The following is a 23,347-nucleotide window of genomic DNA, read 5'->3' as shown; positions in this document are numbered from 1 at the left end:
ACTGTTCACCTGAAACTATAACAACATTAGTAATCAGCTATATCCCAATACAAAATAAAAAACTTAAGACAAAAGAATGGATGTGTATTTAATGACCTCGGGAGCTCCAGAAGGATCTGACTCACTGTGTACACCTTGCAGATACTCCCAGCCCCTGGTCTGGGGTCAGCTACAGAGAGCAGCCTGCTGTTTCTGTTGCCCTGGTGAGGGACGGTACCCAGGTCTCCCCTGCCCTGAGCAGGCTAACTCCCAGAGGACAGCAAACTCTGGGACATGTGCTACCAGCGGGAGAGCCAGGATCAGCTGCTGCGGAGGAGACGGGCTGGCCTTTCCTCTGCCACCCACCCTCATGTGCATTTCTCAGAGATGCGAGATGGTGTGAAGATCCAGGGAATGAAGGCCAGAGCACTGTCTCGTCAACAAGTCAGTGCTGGGCCATGAAGGGATTCACGGCCACAAAGCATGACACAGAAGCCAGGGCCCTGTCCCCTGTGAACCCTCAGAGGCAGCCGCTGAGCCACGCCAGGGCAGCCAGCCTTCACCTAGGGTCTGCCGCCAAGGGCAGTCTGGTGCCAGGGCCTGGGTAGAGAGCAGGAGCTTGTAGAGAGAGGGGGGGGAAATGGACGGAGGGGGAAGGCACAGGGGCGCTCAGGGCACTGGGGCCAGGGAGCTACCAACGTCACAGAAATAAACTGAGTCCATCTTTCCAAGATGCATTTGGCTCCTGACAGACCTGTTAGGGACGGGCACACCACCACTCACCCTCACAAATGGGACACTTTTCTATGCCTCAGCAGTTTTTGCAGACAACTAATTCCTAGGGACTCTCACTTCTGCCACTGAGACTCCATGAATTCACTGGCACCCTCTCTTCCTGCATATAAAGTTTATGCCACATAAATACGTGTATATGAAAGGCAGGAGGTCTATGAATCAGGCAGAGCCTTGTGAATTTAGGAATGAGAAATCAAATTCCAGCTTTTGTCATGTATCACCCAGGTTCCCTAGGGAGAACTGGCTGGCGTCTGGGTTTGAAAAGTGAGAGTGTTGGCCTCCCAGTCGTGTCTGGCTCTGTGTGACCCCATGCACTGTAGCCTGCCAGGCTCCTCTGTTCATGGGATTCTTCGGGCCAGAATACTGGAGTGGGTTGCCATTCCCCTCACCGGGAATCTTCCCAACCCAGGGATTAAACCCAGGTCTCCGGCATTGTAGGCAGATTCTCTACTGTCTGAGCCACCGGGGAAGCTCTGGGTTTAAGACCCCTTATAGAGAAAGCAAAGAGAACTGCCGTGGCTTATTTTACAAGCAGGATGAGTCCACTACAGAATTGTCAGCCACCTTGTACATGGTACATACATCCTGTGCTCAGTAATACAAATGCATGCAGGCACAAAGACTGGAAACAAATTTTTATTTTCAGAGATCATTCATGTGTAATCTATGCCATTGTTTTTGTCATTTTTTTGCTGTTGTTCAACAAAATGTACCGAATGAATATTGTAAATCATGCCAGAATACTTGCTCAGTGACAACTCCTGGATAATATCCATATTTTTATTTCAGTGTCAGTAATAAAACGATCAAATGTGACTTTGGGGACTACCTGCCTCTGGCACAGTCCATCTGCTGTAGTGTTCAGTGGCTGTAGAGTCTATAGGGGTCCCCAGTCTATCAAGGAAAATCTTGGGGTTAGGTTTTGTAAAAGGATGTATTTAATGAATATATTACTTGGTCCATTCCCCTTCCTAACCCTAACCCCCATCTCTTGGGATAATAATCAAGTTATAAATTCATCCAGGAGAACTGATGTGGCTCTGATGTAGTCACATACACAGATGTTCTGTCACTAAGATTATCCCATGGTATTACAGTGTACGGTTAAGCTTTCTGTTTTGTTTTACCTGTTGAAAAAAATAACAGCAACAACACAGCTGAGTGAATAGAAAGACACCTACATGACCCGCAGCTTTTGAAAACAAAAGTGACTCATACCTTCTAAATTCTAGGAGTTTGGAATTATAAGCCTTTTCTAGATGACGAACTAGAATGCCGATACCAAAAGCTACCTTGTAAAAAGTCAATATCTGGCTATTTTACAAGTATATTATGCCAGGAGGAGGAGAGAATGCTTTCATATCTGAGTCCTCTCACCTTGGAAAATTACACTCTGGTCATAATTTTTCTGTCTTCAGAATGGGGTTTATCCAGTTTTAAAGAATCTCTCTTTTAAGAGGACAAAGCTTCTTCAAAACAGAGAGCAAGCTAGTTTAATAGAAACTGAAGTGTATGTGAAACTGTAAGAGAAGTCTGCAGCAAGGATCTGAAATGGCGTGTGTCCGTCAGGGTGGAGAAGTGGAGACAGGTAGGCAATGTGTTCAACTAAAGCATAATGTCACAAAAGGTGCAGGTATTCAGGGTTGTCTGTAATCAGTGACATTCTTTCACCTGGATCTTCAGTGGCTTGGGGTTAGGGAAACAAATTATCAGAGCTGTAATTCACCTTGTAAGAAAGCAGAATTTTGAGTAAGAAAGTATGAATTATAGTGCAAAGTCTGACTGCTTCAGACTGCTGGCGTGTGGCTCTGGCACATGCACATCATCATAAACTTGTAAGAAGGTTACAAATACTCTTTGAAAGGGAAGGTTTTGAAAACCTATTTTTTAAGACGGCCATTAACAGCTATCTCGCATACAGTAGGATGGACACAATAAAGGTAAGGACCTAGTAGAGGCAGAAGAGGTTATGAAGAGCTGGCAAGAATACACAGAACTGTGCAAAAAGGTCCTAATGACATGGATAACCATGATGGTGTGATCCCTCACCTAGAGCCAGACATCCTGGAATGCGGTCAGGTGGGCCTTAGGAAGCATCACACTACGAACAAAGCCAGTGGAGGTGATGGAATTCCAGCTAAGCTATTTCAAATCCTAAAAGATGATGTTGTTCGAGTGCTATACTCAATATGCCAGCAAATTTGGGAAACTCAGCAGTGCCCAGAGGACTGGAAAATGTCAGTTTTCATTCCAATCCCAAAGAAGGGCAGTTCCAAAGAATGTTCAAAGTACTGAACAATTGCACTCACTTTGCATGCTAGTTGGTTATGCTCAAAATCCTTCAAGCTACGTGAATTGAGAATTTCCAGATGTACAAGCTGGGTTTAGAAAAAGGAGAGGAACCAAGGATCAAACTGTCAACATTCGTCGGATCACAAAGAAAGCAAGGGAGTTCCAGAAAAACATCTGCTTCATTGACTATGCAAAAGTCTTTGACTATGTGGGTTCCAACAAACTGTGAGAAAGTCTTAAAGAGATGGAAATACCAGACCAACTTACCTGTCTCCTGAGAAGCTTGTATGCAGGTCAAGAAGCAGCTGTTAGAACCTTATGTGGAACAACAGACTGGTTCAAAATTGTCACCCTATTATACGCAGAGTACGTCATGCGAAATCCCAGACTGGGTGAAGCTCAAGCTGGAATCAAGGTTGCTGGGAGAAATATCAACAACCTCACATACACAGGTGATACTACGTTAGTGGTGGAAAGAGAAGAGGAACTAAAGAGCCTCTTGATGAGGGTGAAAGAGGAGAGCGAAAAAGTTGGCTTAAAACTCAACATTCAAAAAACTAAGATCATAGTATCTGGTCCCATCACTTCATGGCAAATAAAAGTGGAAAAAGTGGAAACAGTGACAGATTTTATTTTCTTGGGCTTCAAGGCTCCAAAATCACTGTGAACAGTGACTGCAGCCATGAACTTTAAAGACGCTTACTCCCTGGAAGAAAAGCTATAAAACCTAGACAGAGTATTAAAAGGCAGAGACATCACTTTGCTGACAAACATCCCTATTGTCAAAGCTATGGTTTTTCCAGTAGTCATGTATAGATGAGAGAGTTGGACCATAAAGAAGGTTGAGCGCCGATGAATTGATGCTTTCGAATTGTTTTGCCTGAGAAGATTCTTGAAAGTCCCTTGGACTGCAAGGAGATGACACCAGTCAATCCTAAAGGATATCAACCCTGAATATTCATTGAAGGACTGATGCTGAAGCTGAAGCTCCAATCTTTGGCCACCTGATGCAAACAGCCAACTCATTGGAAAAGACCCTGGTGCTGGGAAGGACTGAAGACAAAAGAAGAAGAGGGCGACAGAGGATGGGATGGTTCGATGGCATCACTGACTCACTCGACATGAATCTGAGCAAACGCCCAGAGGTAGTGAAGGACAGGGAAGCCTAGCGTGCTACAGTCCATGGAGTTGCAAAAAGTTGGACATCACTTAGTGACTGAACAACAACAACATACAGTAGATGCTCAAAAAATATAGTTTTAATGAACACACAATGACTAAATCTCAGCCCTCGGAATCTCTTCTTTTGATAAACAGTGCAGTACTCCCGACTTGCCCGCCACTGCCAGAGGCCAGGTCACTGTTGATTAGTTTAGGCAAGTCACTGACGCTCTCTGAACCTCAGTTTTCTTAGCGGTGAAAAAGTAGGCACTCACACGTGTTCGCGAGAGCGTGAGAATGAAAATACACGGAAGCTGCCGTAAGGCACATGGAGCTCAGCCTGGTGCCTGGTGATGACCTAGAGGGGTGGGGGACGGGAGGGAGGCTCAAGAGTGAGGCTACAGGTGTGCATACGCGATTCACATTGTACACCAGGACTAACACAGCATTGCAAAGCAGTTATCTGGGCTTCCCTGGTGGCTCAGACGGTAAAGAATCTTCCTGCAGTGCAGGAGATCCAGGTTCAATCCTGGGTAGGGAAGTTGCCCTGGGGGAGGAAATGGCAGCCACTCCAGTATTCTTGCCTGGAGAATCCCATGGACAGAGGAGCCTGGTGGGCTACAGTACACAGGGTCGCAAAGAATCAGACATGACTGAGTGAAAAGCAGTTAAACTGCACTTCCCAGGTGATGTTAGTGCTAAACAACCTGCCTGCCAATGCAGGAGACTTAAAGAGACTCGGGTTAGATCCCTGGGTTAGGAAGATCCTTTGGAGAAGGAAATGGCAACCCACTCCAGTATTCTTGCCTGGAGAATCCCATGGACAGAGGAGCCTGGCGGGCTACAGTCCACAGGGTCGCAGAGTTGGACACAATGGAAGCGACTTAGCACACACACTAACGAGCAAGTACTTCTTGCACTTTTGCTATAATATTGGACCTGAAAGACTAACATAGGGAAAAATATTACTTGTGTCTGGAAATCTCTCCTAGTGATCCAACATGTTTCTTTTACATGTTTGAGGAGAGCCACGGAACCTATCCCACCACTTTCATCATGACTTTGGCTGCCAGGAAATTCAGAGCTATGGTCTGTGTTCAACAAATCCCTGGTCTAGATTTTTCAATGTTCTGTCCATCCCTATTTTACTAGTTGAGTCTTAGCCTTTCGTTTTTTATCTTTTTAAAAGTACAAGTATAATTAACTTATTATATTATTTTCAGGTGTGCCACATAGTGAATCAATATTTTTATACATTACAAAATGATCATCAGTGTTGAGTCTAGCTACTATCTGTCGCTGTACAAAGTTATTACGGTATTATTGACCATATTCCCTATGTAGTACATTACATCCTCATGGCTTATTCATAACTGGAAGTCTGTCCCTCCTGATCCCCTTCCCCTAATTCACCTATCCCTGTTTTCATCTTAATGGTGCTTTGATTTTTATCACTTTTGAGGTTTTACAGTGAGCCTGGAATCTCTTCTGGAAGAGACAAGTATCAATCGTAAACAGAAAGATGAGCGCCTCCTTGTCTATGAGAACATTCATTTCCTGAGGTCTCCATGCAATTCTTCAACTGTCTTTGAGGGGTACCCTCTACCTTGCAGGTCATCTTAAGTACTTTTTAGAGAATGTGCTTTAGCTGGGAAAATATAAACAACCAAGAGGTGCAATTTAAACAAAGCACTGCAGCGTAGTCATTGAACCAAAGTACAAGGCACACACTGAACCTAAAGCCAATGAAATTAAATCTTGCATGAGGCTGAAAATGTTAAGCAAACAGATTCAAATCCCCTAAGTGGCTATTCCTGGTGACTGCAGGGGAGTATCTGCAGTAGTTTAGTACAGCTGTGTCCTGCTTTGGGCAAAGCCAACATATGAAAAGCAAACTTACCCAACAGACAGATTGGGGTGGGGGTGGTTATTCACATCACAAAGGGATTAATGGAAGGGTTCCTTCAAATAGCAACCATCCCTGGTTTATTAGAATTCCATTTATAGAGATTCAATTTATACAACTCTCAGAAACACACTTGTTTCATGAAATACAATATATCTTAGGAGCTACAGCTGCATAAAAGGTTGAATTATTCTTCTTTCCCATCCCTAGGGTTCTGCACATTTTAGACGTTTGCCAGTGAAGTGTGAAATGACAAGCTCCATTTTAGGATCAAGCCATTCATATCCCATATTTTTGTTCTCTCTCAAATTTAACGCTATTTAAAAGAATTGCTAATAGAAAGTATTTGCTTCCTAAGGATGTTCAGCAGCTGCCAGTCCTGTGAAAGCTGGAAGGAGAGAGGGGGAAGGTCAGTGACACCCGGGCAGGGCCCCTGGCAGCTGCGACCTCTGCGTGAGCAGAGTGCCTTCCCAGTGATCATACAACCCTGCCTCTCAGGGCTGTTTAGGAGGGAGGGGACACATGTATACCTATGGCCGACTCACGTCGATGTATGGCAGAAACCATCGCAATACTGTAAAGTAACTATCCTCCCATTAAAATGAATAAAGAAATTTAAAAAAATACAATTTTTTTTTAAAAAGAAAGTGAGCTAAGGATGCTAGGCAGCTTGCTTCAGTAGCCAGGGGGTTAAAAAGACAGGACTTAGGTTTTTGAATTTATCTTCTTCCATCATGAAGATCTGATTTGAATTCACTGTTTTCTAAAACTGTGCATCCTGAGTGTTTCTCTCTCTTTTTTTAAAAAAATAAATCTGTCCAAAACTTTCCTAAGTGGTATACTTTATTTTTCTTATTTTTATTTTTTGGCCCTGTGGCATGCAGGATCTTCGTTCCCAACTGAGGACTGAACCCGCGTCCCTACCCTGTAAGCCTGATCACTGGGCCACCAGAGAAGTCCCTTGTTTTCTTTTGAAAACACTGTTTTTCCTAATGGGGCTGAAATTATTCTCTGAGTTGAATGAGTCAGGGTAGCGGGAGATTCCTTACGGAAGTGGCCAACTTAAACTCCAGTTCGCGGCTCACTCTCTCTGCACAGAGCCCGGCAGTATCAGAAGCAGGTATATGAAGTCTATGTGGCAGGAGGGGCCGTCACATCTACTGTTCTACATGCTTTTCTCCCTCCAGGATTAAAGCCTGAGTCATCTAATCAACGTGGATGTGACCTAACGAACAGCCAAAGCTCAGGAGCTAACACGCACGGCCCACCGCGAGCCCCGTTAACCGGGTGACAGAGCAGTGGAAGGAGGAAATCGCCCGCCATTTCCCCGTGGATGAGCGGGTCCTGGTGGACAGACGCCCCCCACCTCTGAGTGCACGTCCAGAGGAAAACAGTGTTCCAATACACATGGTCCCTCCTAGGTCCCCTTCCCCTCCCATCCGGAAGGCTTAATCTTGTCTACAGAGGCCCACATGTGATTCTGGATAGAATGAGTTGTAGTAACAACACTGAAAGCTGGGGACAGCGAGGCAATGGGAAGCGTGGTGTGAGCGAGACTGGAGGCAGGGCCAGGCTCGGCACGCTTTAGCCGCACAACCGTGTCAATAATTCAACCTCTCTGAACCTCTAGTGTCCGACTCTGTGCGACCCCATGGACTGTAGCCCGCCAGGCTCCTCTGTCCAGAGATTTCCCAGGAAAGAATACTGGAGTGGGTTGCCAGGCCCTCCTCCAGGGGATCTTCCTGACCCAGAGATCGAACTTGGGTCTCTTGTGTCTCCATGTGGGATCCCAGGTGCACTAGTGGTAAAGAACCTGCCTGCCAATGCGGGAGACGCAACAGACTCAGGTTCAATCCCTGGGTCGGGACGATCCCCTGGAAGTGGCAGCCCACTCCAGTGTTCTTGCCTGGAGAATCGCATGGACAGAGGAGCCTGGCAGGCTATATAGTCCATGGCGTTGCAAAGAATTGCACATGACTGAGTATATATATACATATATGTATATATATACATAAATAAATCACATTTATTATATTAACTTCATAACACAAACCAAATGAGGCATATAAAGCTGTTAGTATGATTGCTGCTGTTGTTTTTATGAAGGCATGAGAGGCTCTGATGTGAATACAAATGCCAGACTTGCTCAAAAGGAAATCTAGTGCCTTTGGAGAGTTTCTGAGGCCAGGAATGATTTAAAAATTAGGCTCCTTGGGCCAGAAGAGGGCATATGGAATCTTCTATACCCCAGATCTCCAATGTCCTTCCTGGGCAAGAATAGAAGTGACCTTCAGAGGTCACTGGGGATAGACCCATGTGGTATAAGAGGACACAGTCAGCCTTTTGAAAGGACCACCCCTGCTGTGGAATTGATTAGGAAAGACTCTAATGAACTGTTGAGTGATTACAGCTCAAAGGAGGCCGGCCCTTGAACCCACTCTAGAGAGAGGTACCCCAGTCTCCAAAGAGGCAATTCTGAAGCTGAATGTACAAAAGGAAATGGGGTATTGGCACACTTCCCGGTTTTGCTGCTGCTCCCCTGGCCCTAAAGTCAGCTTCTGCTTTCTGAACTTAAAAGACAAAACAATTTCAGACCCAAGAGCCAAAATACTAACATGAGAACTGACTGCGGGCAAAGATAACCCATTTTAATTACCTTCAGTATGATGCAGGGGTTTGCTCTGGTGTACATTATAATCCCGTTGCTTTGTAGGGTCCGCAGACGCAGGGCCAGTTTAAAGTCTTCTTCTTTGCTATTTTCAGAAAGCCGATATTTGATGTAACTGTTTCCAGCAAAGCTGAGAGAAGTGTGCCCTGAAAAGACCATGACGAGGAGACATAGATACTTTGAACACCCAGAAACCAGAAGGGACCTGTGACATCACTGAACGACTACCAATCGAATTGATCAAACTCCGTGGAGTGCTGGCGGGGCACTGAGGACAAACGGTTGTGGATAAAAACTGGTTCTCCATTTCAGGCCACATTCCAATTTCAGAGTAAAAAATACTGAACCAGTCAGAGGCCCCACATCTGAGCTCTCTCACGTTAAGGGCAGCTTGGTCTGTTCTCCAACCTGGATTCTCCTATAGTCACTAAATTCCCAATTCCTGCTTTCTAAAATCAGCATTTTTAAAAGATATTCCTTCATGCCCACCCACACCACTTAGACACTTGACAAAACTTTCACTTCCATGAAGCAAGGGAAAGAGAAACCATTTTCAAAGAATATCCACATTCCCCAAGTATCCTGATGCTGAACAGCGAACTTAGGTCATTTGCACAAGTGTTGATAAAGGCAGTGATACAAAGGAAGTTCAAGTTTTGTGCAGTCACAACTCCACACTGACCATGAATTTCAGGCTCCCCTGCCTAAAATGTTTAGTAGCTACCCATATCACCAAATTCTGAGTTCATTCTCTCTCTCGCTCTTTTTTTTTTTTTTTTACTGCCTTCCACTTTATGTTTTAAGAAGCAAAGTAATGCCTGAAAAGCTGTCTCACTGGGGTGAAAGTGTGGAAATACACCAAAATGGATGATAATCATGGACAATGAAGAATTTTGCATACAGAAAGGAGAAGGGAGATGGGCACAAAGGGACACCTGAAGTTAGGAAAAGTGCCCTACTGCTACCCTGCAGACCCATCTGCGGTGCATACAGCAGGCGTGTTGGGGGTGGGACAGCATAAGTATCTTAGAGACTTAGAAGACTTCAAAGGCAAGTATGTGGATTCAGGGACAGCTCTGTTCTTGAAGTCAACGCTGAAAGAGCTTTGGCTTCCATTTTTAAGAATAGTGCTTGTCTTTGCAAAGCCTGAGTTTCTAGAACCCACTGCTTTGCAAGTGCCTTGCACATACTAGATATAATAATTTTTTATTCCCACTGTAATTGCTATTATAATCATCACTCAACAAATATTTCTTGGATTCTAAAACTGATATCAGCGTGCTTATGTCTGAAATACATCCTCTACAAAAAGGGTTCTATTGGTAACAAAAGTGAACATGACTCTCTAGAGGAAAGAAATGGTAGAACATATATGAATCAAGAGAAGTATTGAAATTGAGTGATGATCAGAAATGGAGGATCATCTGGATTGGAATAACACAAATACTGATTTTTTTTTTTTTTCTTTAAGACACAGAGGTGATCACCTCACCTTTCAGGAACATGCAGTTAGTTGTACATTTGCAGTGGGGAGTCTTACCTGGTCTAGGCTGCGCTTACCCTACAAAGGTCAACTGAACTGGCTCAGCTTCACTTTCTTTTGAGACGTATAGGCTCAGAACATGAAAGGCCATGCCACAGATATTCCAACTCCTCTGCCTAACCAACAGCCTTTTATTTTCTATAATTTCACACCCTTAGCATCCACATGGCACAACTGAAACACAGGCTATGGCCTCCCACTATATAAGGAACCCACAGGCATTGCATGTTTCCTGAGCACAGGCTGCAGCTGTGATAAATTCCAAGCATTTGAGGTGGATGCTGGCTGGGGTTCATTCTGAAGGAAAGTGTTACATCCAGACAGAAAGTCTTCTGGAAGGGCTAGGGCAGTGTAATTTACTCAAGGGCAAGGGCTTCCAGAATATGAATTTAGACCCTCATCATCCCACCGCGCTCTGCACCTGAGCACTCTCCGAGCTTTCCCGGTGGACACTGGCAGAGGAACGGTCTCCTGCTGGCTTCGTAACCAACACACTGCATGTCCCCTGGACACGGCTTCTCCACGCAAGGATCGTTGGCCCCTGGACACAGTCCTCCTGTGACAGAGGGGAACACACATGATCAGCAGAAAGGCAATCACTCTACACTCTGTAAAGTCCAGGAAGCACAGGATGGTTTGAGAACTGGGCTCGACAGGCTCTGAGCTGAGAGACAAAGTGCTGCCCAGAAGCAGGAAGGCCTGAGTGGGCTTCACATGGTGCAGGTGCCCATCGGGGTCTCTGCATCTCCCAAAGCTCACTGCCAGACTGAGGCAGGATGAGGGCAAAGAGTCAGTGGAGCTCCTCTTTTTAGGCTAAATCAAATATACTAAGGTTGTGAAGTCACTGGTTGCAACTTAAGCTGAAGAAAGATCATACGACACAGGCCCGTTACTGTCTGGGGCTTTATAGTCTTTACTGGCTGGGGCTCCTGCATGTTGTTGTTGTTTGGTTGCTAAGTTGGGTCTGATGCTTTTGTCACCACATTGACTGTAGCCCACCAGGCTCCTCTGTCCGTGGGATTTTTCAGGCAAGAATACTGGAGTGGGTTGTCATTTCCTACTCCAGGGGATCTTCCAGACCCTTGGATTGAACCCACAACTCCTGTGTTGGCAGATGCATTCTCTACCACTGAGCCCCTAGGGAAGTCCTGGGGCTTGTGCATATTGGGGACCACTTGAATGCATCACTTCTGTTTAGATTTCTTCTACAACTCCAGGAGATGTTAGCTGTTGCTTTCAGAGGGAGGGAAAAAAGACCTTTATAAAGAAAAGTGACTCATTCTGCAGAGGAATCGGGTGGAGAGGGAGGGGGGAGGGGGGATCGGGATGGGGAATATGTGTAAATCTATTGCTGATTCATGTCAATGTATGACAAAACCCACTGAAAAAATAAATAAATAAATTATAAAAAAAAAAAAAAGAAAAGTGACTCATTCTAAATCATGCAAGCACAACTCTCATTGATTCTGAATCCCTTCTGCTCCCTGCTATTGTATTGACTGGCTGTAAATGTGCCCCATCGGCTATCAAACATGATAGAATTATCCTTGGCAAAGGAAGGCTTCCTTTTCACCTGTTCAATGTTCATAGCACAGTGAGATGAAAGGTTAATTCCTCAGAAAGGAAATTCTGGAAAGCAGATTAGCTGATTAAAGTAGAATTCAGGACCCAAGGGAGATTTTCAGAACTGTGAGGATGGCAAACACGGGTTCCCTGAAGGAAATGCACTTCCCAAAGGTCTTGGGTATTTCAAATGTAATTAGGTGAGAGTTTAAATGGTAAAAGACTGTAGAAAAGAAGACCCAAATTGAAAGCAACCTACAGCTGGGTTAGGCAGTGGCCTAAAGAAGCCCCTCTTCTCTGTGGACCAAGAACACACTGGATCTTAGCAGCATCTTTCCTCAGCAAGATCTGGTCCATTATTATCTTCCTTTCTAGCCCAGCTCTTTCTTCCTCATTAAGCATATTGTTCCATTATACAGTCATTTCTTTGTCCAGGAGAAAGTGGACACTTAACGTCAATAACAGATAAACATTTTAGGGACTTTAATCCTGCAGGGGAGTGATGTAAGAAGCACCAGCAGACTCAGAATTCATAAATCCAGTTTTCTACCAGTTGAGAGCTCAGCCATAAAAGATACTCCTGGCAAGGATCCAGCTTACAAAGTCTTAGAAGATGAAGGGATTTTTAACTGAAAATTTGAAGTGATCTTCACAAATGGTTCTGAAAGACCTAAGTGTCCTGAAATATATCTTCCTCTGTTCGTTCCAAAAAAATCTTTATTCCTGCCGCGTTTTTATCAATATTTATGGAATTTAAGACAGCTGTTCAACCGCCTTATGATCTGTTCCAAGGTGCTTTTGATAAGCAGTTTTGGAATTTTTGATGCATTCATCCAACAAGAAGAAAATTTTCAGGCCAGTGAGGTGATAGGCCTGGGCATATAAAGATGAAAACAAAAATTATCCCATCTCTTCCTCCCCTAGGAAACAACACACAAACACATGGTTAGAATACAGTAAGGTAACTGCTTTGCTAGGGATTTGTGAGTACAAGGGAAGCCCTAGAGAAGGAACAATTGTGCTTCCTGGGAGAATGTCAAAAGTCTTTGCAAAGGAAGAAAGCATTTTAAACTCAGGTTTGAAGGATGAGATCTTTTGAGTAGCAAGGGTCTGTGCTTCTTGGGAATGAATCAACCAGGCGTGCATGCATGCTAAGTTGCTTCAGACGTGTCCGACTATTTGCGACCCTATGGACTGTAATCCACCAGGCTCCTCTGTCCATGGGATTCTCCAGGCAAGAATACTGGAGTGGGCTGCCATGCCCTCCTCCAGGGGATCTTCCTGACCCAGAGATTGAACCCATGTCTCTTATGTCTCCTGCATTGGCAAGCAGGATTTTTACCACTAGTGCCACCCAGGAAGTTCTTTAATCAACTAGTTAGTGGTTTAACTCGAAGTGTGTTTACTCATGGCACATTCATGACTCTCCCGGCCGAATCTGCGCTTTCTCCATGAGTGGCTTCACTTCCGTTCCTAAGGCCTGCACACCTCCAGGTAGCTCCCCCTTGTCGGCTAGTTAGCATAAGCTCAAAAATGCCAACCAAGCCCAGTGCCGATGTCAGCAACACGGAGGCGGTTATGCACATAAATGAACCATAAAATGCAATCCATCAAATAGATCTAACTCTAAAGTTATTGAACATTAACTTCCAATTAGACATAGAAACAATAATTGATGTATTTAAGAAATCCGTTCCTTTCTATTCCATGGACATGTCTTTCCCTGTGTCCTATTTTAGCCAGCGAAAAGATGTCCTTTCTATAAAAGTCTGTTTCTGAGACATAGCGACATATACTACATTCTACACTAATGCAATGGCTTCACTGCTTAGAAAACTTGCATTATCAAAAATGCAGTTTAAAAACCTCTGTTTCAAAGGGGGAAGAGAGGACTAGATAATTTCCAGACCCATGAGAGCAAAGCCATTTTCTTCTGTCAGGAGTTATGGTAACATTAGAAGAAAGCTGTAAGTACATATAATAAAGGCTAAACACTATATTTCAGAATAAACACAGGATTTGAATACTTCTCCCTTTTATTCACATATTTTGACCTTTTCTTTTGCCACAAGTCCTGCTCTGCTAAATTAGCATTGGGCTTCTCACTTTATCAACCATATCACTTATATTGGGTTACAGCAGAGTCACTTAGACCAGCAACTGGAGTTCAAATTCACAGTTCTTTTCTTCTTATTCTTTCCTTATATTATAACCATGTGTGTGTGCGTGTGTGCTCAGTTGCTCAGTAGGGTTGGATTCTTTGTGACCTCATGGACTATAGCCCGCCAGTCTCCTCTGCGTATAGGATTTCCCAGGCAAGAATACTGGAGTGGGTAGCCATTTCCATTTCCAGGGGATCTTCCCAATGCGGGGATTAAATCCATGTCTCCTGCTTCTTCTGCACTGGTAGGCAGATTCTTTACCACCGCACCACCTGGGAAGCCCATGTCACAACAATAGAACCTAGATAATTAAATCCATCAAATGAATGAATTATGTTAGATCCAGTCCCCCTTATAAATACTCCAGCTGGTGGACAGATAGAAACTATATTAACACGTTATAATCAGTGCATTCTAAGATGAATATAAATGTAACTACTAGACATACAATGATACACATTTCTATCCATTCCAGTGGCCATTGGCTTTGACAGGTCAATGCTCCTTCTCTTCCTTTTTAATAGGCTTCTTAAGGCGGAAGGGACAGTTCTGGCGAGAGGTCAGCTTCCTGATGCTTTAACAATCCCAGGGGCCTCCCCCCTGCCTCCCAGCCCGGGCTGCAAGGGCCATAAACACTAGCTCCCCAGTTGGTGCTGTCAGTTCGCTCTGCTTGCAGTCTGCTCTCTTGTGGCTCAAGGAGGTATGCAGGCAGATTCGAGTCTGGAGGGTAGCTGGGGACAGATGTGAGCGTGTGTACAAAGTGTAGTCTCTTTCAAGCAGAGAAAGAGTTCTGATTACTGAGAAACAGCTTTCCCCAAACCAAATACTCCCCACATACAATACTGTATTTCTTTCCTCTCTATCAACTATGATGAGAAGTTAGATCCTTTCTGAAATATTTATGTGAGAGGGACTTGACCTTTGTACACCAACTCTGAACAATGCCACGTGTCCTTTGGCCTCAGATGGACGTCAGATCTTCCCAACCCAGGGAGTGAACCCGTGTCTCTAGGTCTGGGTCCTGGGGACACCAATCCTCTTCCCAGCCAAAGCCCTAAAATCTCTAGCAACATAAAATGCAGCATGATTTCAATGGATGAGGAGGGGTTAACTTGTTTTGCAAAGCTTATGCTTATTCAGTTCAGTTCAGTCGCTCAGTCATGTCTGACTCTGCGACTCCATGGAGTGCAGCACGCCAGGCTTCCCTGTCCGTCACCAACTCCCAGAGCTTGCTCAAACACATGTCCATTGAGTCAGTGATGCCATCCAACCATCTCATCCTCTGCCGTCCCCTTCTCCTCTTTGAACAAAGGTCCACTGGAAGTGTAGGCTCTAGCTTTACATGCTCTGTATCTTCAGGCATCCATCAGTTTGGGACCAGAGTGAGCATGAAGGGAGAAGGATCCCCTTTATCAAAGCAACTGACGCCATTTGTGGCAAGTCAGGGCAGGGCAGAAGGATCAGATGCTTTTAGCAACTGTCAGAGCAGGAAGCAGGCAGAGAAACCTCTGTCCCCCACTGCTGGGTCCCCTCTGGAAGGCAGGGCTGAGTAACAGGAAAGGGTGGGACACTGACAAGCAGCAACCCTGAATTTTGTTCCTGACTAGTATTTCAATGCATTTCTTGTGTGGGGCCTATTAAAGTCGATGGCTGCTGGAATGAATAGAAGTATACCTTATTATCTAATATTTACATTAATATCATTATTATATAACATTAATTAATATTATTAAAATATATTATGCATTAATATATTTTCTATGTGTCCTTCAGTTAGAGGTTTTAAGGGGTCACTTCATTCCTCTGGGTCTTGCTTCCTTTTCATGAAAAATGAGTATAATTACTCTTGGAAACTTGTGAGCATTAGATGGTTTAATGTATGTGAAAGCAACTTGTAAAGAAATAAAAAAAATTGAGGGTAAAAACAAATTACCTCAGGGTCCCCAAACGGGAGACACTCGCCTGACTGGGAAACATGGCAGAGATCTGAGCTCCAGTATAATTCCTTCTTTGCTGTCCTTTGTGGGTCAGACTCACGATTTGTAAGCTGACAGATGATATGAATACTGTGTGCCTGGGAGAACTTTGTGTTAATCAGTGTCACAGGCAATGTGCAGCAGGGTCAGCCCCTTCATAACTGTCCTGGGCAGAGGGATTCTTTTCATAAAGACTCTCCACCAGGAGGGACGTGCACGCGACGTGAAGCTTCGCTCGGGGAGGGTGGGGCGCATTTCGGTCACTCTCCACAAAGCTGAAAACGTAATTCACTCGAGCAGAAGCTCAGGGCTTTGGAAACTGCAGGGAGGAGAAAGGCAATCCTCTCGTGCTTTTAGAAGGGTCTCACTGCCCCATGCATGTCTCTCCTTGCCTTAGTGAAAGTCGCTCAGTCGTGTCCGACTCTTTGCGACCCCATGGACTGTCCATGGAGTTCTCCAGGCTAGAACACTGGAGTGGGTAGCCTTTCCCTTCTCCAAGGGATCTTCCTGACCCAGGAATCGAACCAGGGTCTCCTGAATTGCAGGTGGATTCTTTACCAATTGAGCTATGTGCCTCATCTCCCCAGGATTCCCACGGCTCCCTGGGTTAAGTCTGTACCTTTAGCTAACGCGTCAGTATCCAGGTATGATTATTACTGCTGCCACCTTGAGCTTATTCAACCTCTTGATTTATATCTCTGCCTTATTATACTGAGAATCTAATAGCTAAAGGTAAACATCCCACACCCTAAATTCACATGCTTTGCCAAGGTGCCATGTCTCAGCCAATGCCACATACGTCAGTAAGCTCCCTTCATAATTTCTGGCCTGCATGAAATTTTAAAACACATTTTCCTAAGGTCCCTCTGCTTTGAGATGGTTTCCTGTGGTTCTCCCCAAAGCACAGAATCATCTTCATGGGTGTTTGCTTTGTTCAGCCATATTTTCTGGGATGATCTTGCTAAAGGCTGAGTGCCATTTCACTCAAGACATTCTCTCTGGGGCAGCTGTGTGTGGATGGAAAACATAAGTGATTATTTACACGGTAAGAAGTTGGTATCTCCTCCACAGTGGACATGTCCAGACCTCTCCCGGCCCTTCAGGACTCCATGCATGCTAAAGATAAGGGATCTGCAGACAGACATCTAACATGAATAAGAAATAGAAACTTCCCAGTTTGTAGGGAAGTCCAGTAAAGGTTCAGAGACACTGAATTATTCAGAATTCCTGGGGGTGGGACTATGGGTTCTGTCCTCAGAGAATTGGAATGAACAATTCTGGCCTAAGTGTAAACCCGATCTCAGATTTTCCTATGCTTTTTAAATACTCATTAAGGTTGAGTTTCAAGTATCTTCCTGCCTCGTAGAAGCCTTCACTGTTTTACTTTACTGTACTCATGAGAAGTGCATCACCGTGGCCTATCAGTTCAGTTCAGTCGCTCAGTCGTGTCCGACTCCTTGAGACCCCATGGACTGCAGCATGCCAGGGCTTCCTGTCCATTACCAACTCCTGGAGTCCACCCAAACTCATGTCCATCAAGTTGGTGATGCCATCCAACCATCTCATCCTCTGTCGTCCCCTTCTCCTCCTGCTCTCCTCAATCTTTTCCAGCATCAGGGTCTTTTCAAATGAGTCAGCTCTTCGCATCAGGTGGCCAAAGTATTGGAGTTTCAGCTTCAACATCAGTCCTTCCAATGAACACCCAGGACTGATCTCCTTTAGGATGGACTGGTTGGATCTCCTTGCAGTCCAAGGGACTCTCAAGAGTCTTCTCCAACACCACAGGCCCCATTTACCTGTCCCAGCATGTTCCTTTCGGGACTGTCTCTCCACCAGCCAGTCCAGCTGAGCTCCCTGTCATTCGCCCAGTGCACAATGCTGCTTCAAGGGCCATGAGGATGGGACCATGTCAGCCTCACTCACCCCTCTAACTCCAGCAGCCCACCTAGGGCTTAGAAAAGTATTTGATTCACTGATGAGTGAATGAGAAAATAAAAGTAGTAAAGAAATGTTCCTTTACTACTTTCTCTGCTCAGAAATGCCTTCCCAGGACAATTCACTGCCCCCAGTGCCTTTCACGGACTCCTCCAAGAAAGACAGAGAAATCCTTCCTTCACGCTTGCTCTCTAGTCCAACTACACCACCTACTACTCTTTCTAGCTCCTATTCTTGATGGCCAAGGAACAGAGAACCTTCTGCTGTTTGTCTCGAAAAAGAGGATTCAAGGGGTCCTAGTAACTATCCTTAACTGTCTGGAGGGCGGTTCGTACGGGAGGGTCAGACAGGTCAGGCTCCGTGTGGCTTTAAAGGGTGCAGCGGGTGACCTCACAGGAGGGAGACTCGGGGCCCACGAAGCCAGCTGTCTCAGGTCCTTCTTGAGAGGTAGCGAGTGCTAGGGCTGAGCTCAAACCCTGCCTGCATTATTGTGGTAGGAGGATAGTAAATAGGATGTCCAAGGTGCGTGGGAAGTTGGATTCAGTTAATTTCAAGTTTCCTCAAAGCTGTGCGGTGGTAGGAGAGTATAGGGCTTGGGACAGCCAGGTGTGAACTCTGGCTTGACCTGCACTAGTTCTGTGGGACCCTGAGCAAGCCAACTGACCATTCTGAGTTGTAGCTTCCTTAACTTCTGAGGAAAGTTAATGATACCTACGCTTTAGGGTGATTGTGAGGGTTAAGTACAATCACACATGTGTGAAAAATGAAACGGTAACAGGTCGCGGCTCAGTTAGTGTGGGTCGCCGCGCTGGTCCCCGCATCCACGGGCGCACTGCTTGCACATGGCTTCTCACCTCCATCGCTTGGCTCTGAAGCTCCCCAGCCTGGACTGACTCCTTCCCGTGTCCTGTCTGATTCCAGGCATCCTTTCAGACCGAGTGCGGCCCCTCAGCCTCAGGCCTTCTCCTACCACCCTGCACAGGCTTCCGACAGCGGGCTGCCCTGGCTGAGGGCCCAGCACTGACACCTCACCCCGCAGCACCGAGCTCGCCGGTGACAGACGCTCCACGCATTTGACTGGAGCTTCAGTTTCAAGTCAGGGTCCCATGTCTGAACCAAGACTGGACAAGGCAGGCATCCCCTTCCACCAACACTCATAAACACACCAGTCATAAATGCTAATGATCTCGGGGCAAGTCCGTTCTCTTGAACAAGTGTCTCCTTTTTGATGTGTATGTAGATCAGATTTTTGAAAAATCAATGAAAATCTTCCAAAATGGACCATGACTACTGCCCCACAGCTTGCCCCGATACTCTGTCCTCTGACGTCCTCATTGGAACTCAAGGGTGTTTATTACTCCCCAGGCTTTCTTACCCAAGTGCCAACATCCACTGAACATCCAGGGTTTATCAGGTGCCATCTCAGGACAGCAGAACCCTTAAACTTCTGCTCAGACACGATGCTCAACGGGGGCTGGAATGTAATAAACCTCTTCCGCACTAAACTTCAAGCCTGCTTTCATTCTGTCAGAGCAACCCAGCATTTTAGTTCAAGATGCTTAATGGTGTTAAGTCAACCCAAAAAAAGTCTCCATGAGAGAAAGGTGAGGTGAAAGTTGGGAGGAGGGTAGACTACTGAGGCCAAATTTGTGTAAATATTTCTACACAGCCCAGAATGGATCACTACCTCTATTTATCTCCTAATTATTCCACCAGGTGGTGGGAAAGTCCACTTAGTATATCTGCCAACCTTCCAGGCTAAACAGCAGCCAACACTAGGGTGTGTGTCGGGGGGAGTGGGCTAGGAGCATTTACTGACTTCAATTATCTCTCCTTTCCAATAAATGAGAAAATGTCTACAATGCTTAATGCTTTCCTTAACAGATTTCACTGTATTTTCATTTGAGATGGTACTTCAGGAAAAATGAGAGAACTATTACTATTATAATAAGGAACTCACCCCCTGAACCCCAAGAACATTTTTTCTATTGTATCTTACTGTGAAATTTATTATAGTTTGGTTTCCTAACCACCAGAATTAGGGTCACCAGGCTACATGTATAATGACTCCAGGGCTCCACTCAAAGCCTCCCATTATATTTGAGTGCGGGGCTCAGTAGTGGGCCTTTCTAGTAAGTCACAGGCCTACTGGAGTCCAAGACCCTCTGTCGTCCTGCCATGGGTCTGTGAGACTGGTGATTAGACTGTCAGGAAAAAAGGGGTTATCTGAATATTCTCATAGTGTACGTAGCATTGGGGTTATAAGTCATATACAAAATGAAAGAGCTCTTCTTCTTCAGTTCAGTTCAGTTCAGTTCAGTCGCTCAGTCGTGTCTGACTCTATGCGACCCCATGAATCGCAGCATGTCAGGCCTCCCTGTCCATCACAAACTCCCAGAGTTTACTCAAACACATGTCCATCGAGTCAGTGATGCCATCCAGCCATCTCATCCTCTGTCGTCCCCTTCTACTCCTGCCCCCAATCCCTCCCAGCATCAGGGTCTTTTCCAATGAGTCAACTCTTCGCATCAGGTGGCCAAAGTATTGGAGTTTCAGCTTCAGCATCAGTCCTTCCAATGAATACCCAGGACTGATCTGTTTTAGGATGGACTGGTTGGATCTCCTTGCAGTCCAAGGGACTCTCAAGAGTCTTCTCCAACACCACAGTTCAAAAGCATCAATTCTTTGGCGTTGAGCTTTCTTAACAGTCCAACTCTCACATCCATACATGACCACTGGAAAAATAATAGCTTTGACTAGACGGACTTCTGTTGGCAAAGTAATGTCTCTGCTTTTTAATATGCTGTCTAGGTTGGTCATAACTTTCCTTCCAAGGAGTAAGCGTCTTTTAATTTCATGGCTTCAATCACCATCTGCAGTGATTTTGGAGCCCAAAAAAATAAAGCCTGACACTGTTTCCACTGTTTCCCCATCTATTTCCTATGAAGTGATGGGACCAGATGCCATGATCTTAGTTTTCAGAATGTTGAGCTTTAAGCCAATTTTTTCACTTTCCTCTTTCACTTTCATCAAGAGGCTTTTTAGTTCCTCTTCACTTTCTGCCATAAGGGTGGTGTCATCTGCATATCTGAGATTATTGATATTACTCCCGCAATCTGATTCCAGCTTGTGCTTCCTCTAGCCCAGCGTTTCTCATGATGTACTCTGCATATAAGTTAAATAAGCAGGGTGACAATATACAGCCTTGACGTACTCCTTTTCCTATTTGGAACCAGTCTGTTGTTCCATGTCCAGTTCTAACTGTTGCTTCTGACCTGCATACAGGTTTCTCAAGAGGCAGGTCAGGTGGTCTGGTATTCCCATCTCTTTCAGAATTTTCCACAGTTTATTGTGATCCACACAGTCAAAGGCTTTGGCATAGTCAATAAAGCAGAAATAGATGTTTTTCTGGAACTCTCTTGCTTTTTTGATGATCCAGCAGATGTTGGCAATTTGATCTCTGGTTCCTCTGCCTTTTCTAAAACCAGCTTGAACATCTGGAAGTTCATGGTTCATGTATTGCTGAAGCTTGGCTTGGAGAATTTTCAGCATTACTTTACTAGCGTGTGAGATGAGTGCAATGGTAGTTGAGCATTCTTTGGATTGCCTTTCTTTGGGATTGAATGAAAACTGACCTTTTCCAGTCCTGCGGCCACTGCTGAATTTTCCAAATTTGCTGGCATATTGAGTGAAGCACTTTCACAGCATCATCTTTAGGATTTGAAATAGCTCAACTGGAATTTCCATCACCTCCACTAGCTTTGTTCATAGTGATGCTTTTCTTAATGTGATGACTTCACATTCTAGGATGTCTGCTCTAGCGAGTGATCACACCATTGTGATTATCTGGGTCATGAGATCTTTTTTGTAACAGTTCTTCTGTACAAAAGTATTCCTTACCTTTCTTAATATCTTCTGCTTTCTGTCAGGTCCATACCATTTCTGTCCTTTATTGAACCCATCTTTGCATGAAATGTTCCCTTGGTATCTCTAATTTTCTTGAAGAGATCTCTAGTTTTTCCCATTCTGTTGTTTTCCTCTATTTATTTGCACTGATCACTGAGGAAGGCTTTCTTATCTCTCCTTGCTATTCTTTGGAACTCTGCATTCAAATGGGAATATCTTTCCTTTTCTCCTTTGCTTTTCGCTTCTCTTCTTTTCACAGCTATTTGTAAGGCCTCCTCAGACAGCCATTTTGCCTTTTTGGCATTTCTTTTCCATGGGGATGGTCTTGATCCCTGTCTCCTGAACAATGTCATGAACCTCCGTCCACAGTTCATCAGGCTCTCTGTCTATCAGATCTATTCCCTTAAATGTATTTCTCACTTTCACTGTATAGTCATAAGGGATTTGATTTAGGTCATACCTGAATGGTCTCGTGGTTTTCCCTACTTTCTTCAGTTTAAGTCTGAATTTGACAATAAGGAGTTCATGGTCTGAGCCACAGTTATCTGAATATTCTCATAGTGTACGTAGCATGGGGATTATAAGTCATACACAAAATGGAAGAGCTCTTCTTCTTAGAATGCAATAAAACAAGGACCCAAGAATAAAAAATGGAAGAGGTCTTATTTTTAAGTTGCAAGGAATAAAACAAGGACCCAAAATGAACCTACACTGAATCAGTATGCCATTCTCACCAGCCACATGCCCTGGGCAAGGCAGGGAGCTATTGCATTTATAGAATGGAGATAATCATATAAAGCTGCTGAATATGGGGACTGGACCAGATGGTGTTTTGAGGTCCTTTTACCACTAAAATTCAGTATTTTATTTTACAGCTAATTACACAAGTGACATAAAGGTGGCAAGAGGCTGAGAGGTGGGCCTGAGTCCGCAGTGTTACCGCTCAGGAAATGTTCCCTTCTAGACTGAGAAAGCCTCCTTCTGGGATGTCTGGGACTGACATTCAGTCTGGGACTGAATCACAAAAACTTCCAGAATTCTGGGTTTCCTGCAAGTAGAAGGGTTTATGGGGACTTGAGGACAAGAGTCCTGGGTAAGGCTACCACCTTGAAACTCAATGCATTTAAAATATCAGTGTCTCTTTAAGGAGTGCCTTAAGGCTGAGAGTGGTGTCGGTTTAGCCACTAAGTGCCCGACTCTTTGCCACCCCGTGGACCAACCCCATGGAGCACAGCCCGCCAGGCTCCTCTGTTCACGGGGTTTCCCAGGCAAGAATACTGGAGGGGGTTGTCATTCCTTTCTCCAAGGGATCTTCCAGACCTACGGATCAAACCTGAATCTCCTGCATTACAGGCGAATTCTTTTACTGCTGAGCCACCAGGAAGAGGTCCCCACTAACAGCAAATAAGTAAGTAGTATCCTTAACCCTACAACCAGAAGGAACTGAATTCTGCCAACTCT

The 23,347-nt window shown here is 44.9% G+C and overlaps 1 protein-coding gene across 8 annotated transcripts in view; it reads right to left on the bottom strand.

Moving 5' to 3' along the window:
• FAT3 (FAT atypical cadherin 3) overlaps positions 1 to 23,347 on the bottom strand; it is a 761,607-nt gene that overhangs the window by 32,704 nt on the left and 705,556 nt on the right. For 7 of the 8 annotated variants that reach the window (XM_043451894.1, XM_043451899.1, XM_043451900.1 and 4 more), the window contains 2 exons: positions 10,766 to 10,900; positions 8,790 to 8,947 (listed from right to left, as the gene is read on the bottom strand). In XM_043451894.1, coding sequence (XP_043307829.1) covers positions 8,790 to 8,947; positions 10,766 to 10,900 — 293 coding nt within the window. Of the gene's footprint in view, positions 1 to 4,336; positions 4,586 to 8,789; positions 8,948 to 10,765; positions 10,901 to 23,347 lie in introns of those variants that run through there. The other variant, XM_043451901.1, reaches the window with a different exon arrangement.

This window comes from Cervus canadensis, chromosome 29 (assembly GCF_019320065.1).
Source record: "Cervus canadensis isolate Bull #8, Minnesota chromosome 29, ASM1932006v1, whole genome shotgun sequence".
Lineage (NCBI taxonomy): Eukaryota > Metazoa > Chordata > Mammalia > Artiodactyla > Cervidae > Cervus > Cervus canadensis.
The sequence above is the reverse complement of the archived record's forward strand: the minus strand, read 5'-3'. Positions and strand labels throughout refer to the sequence as shown.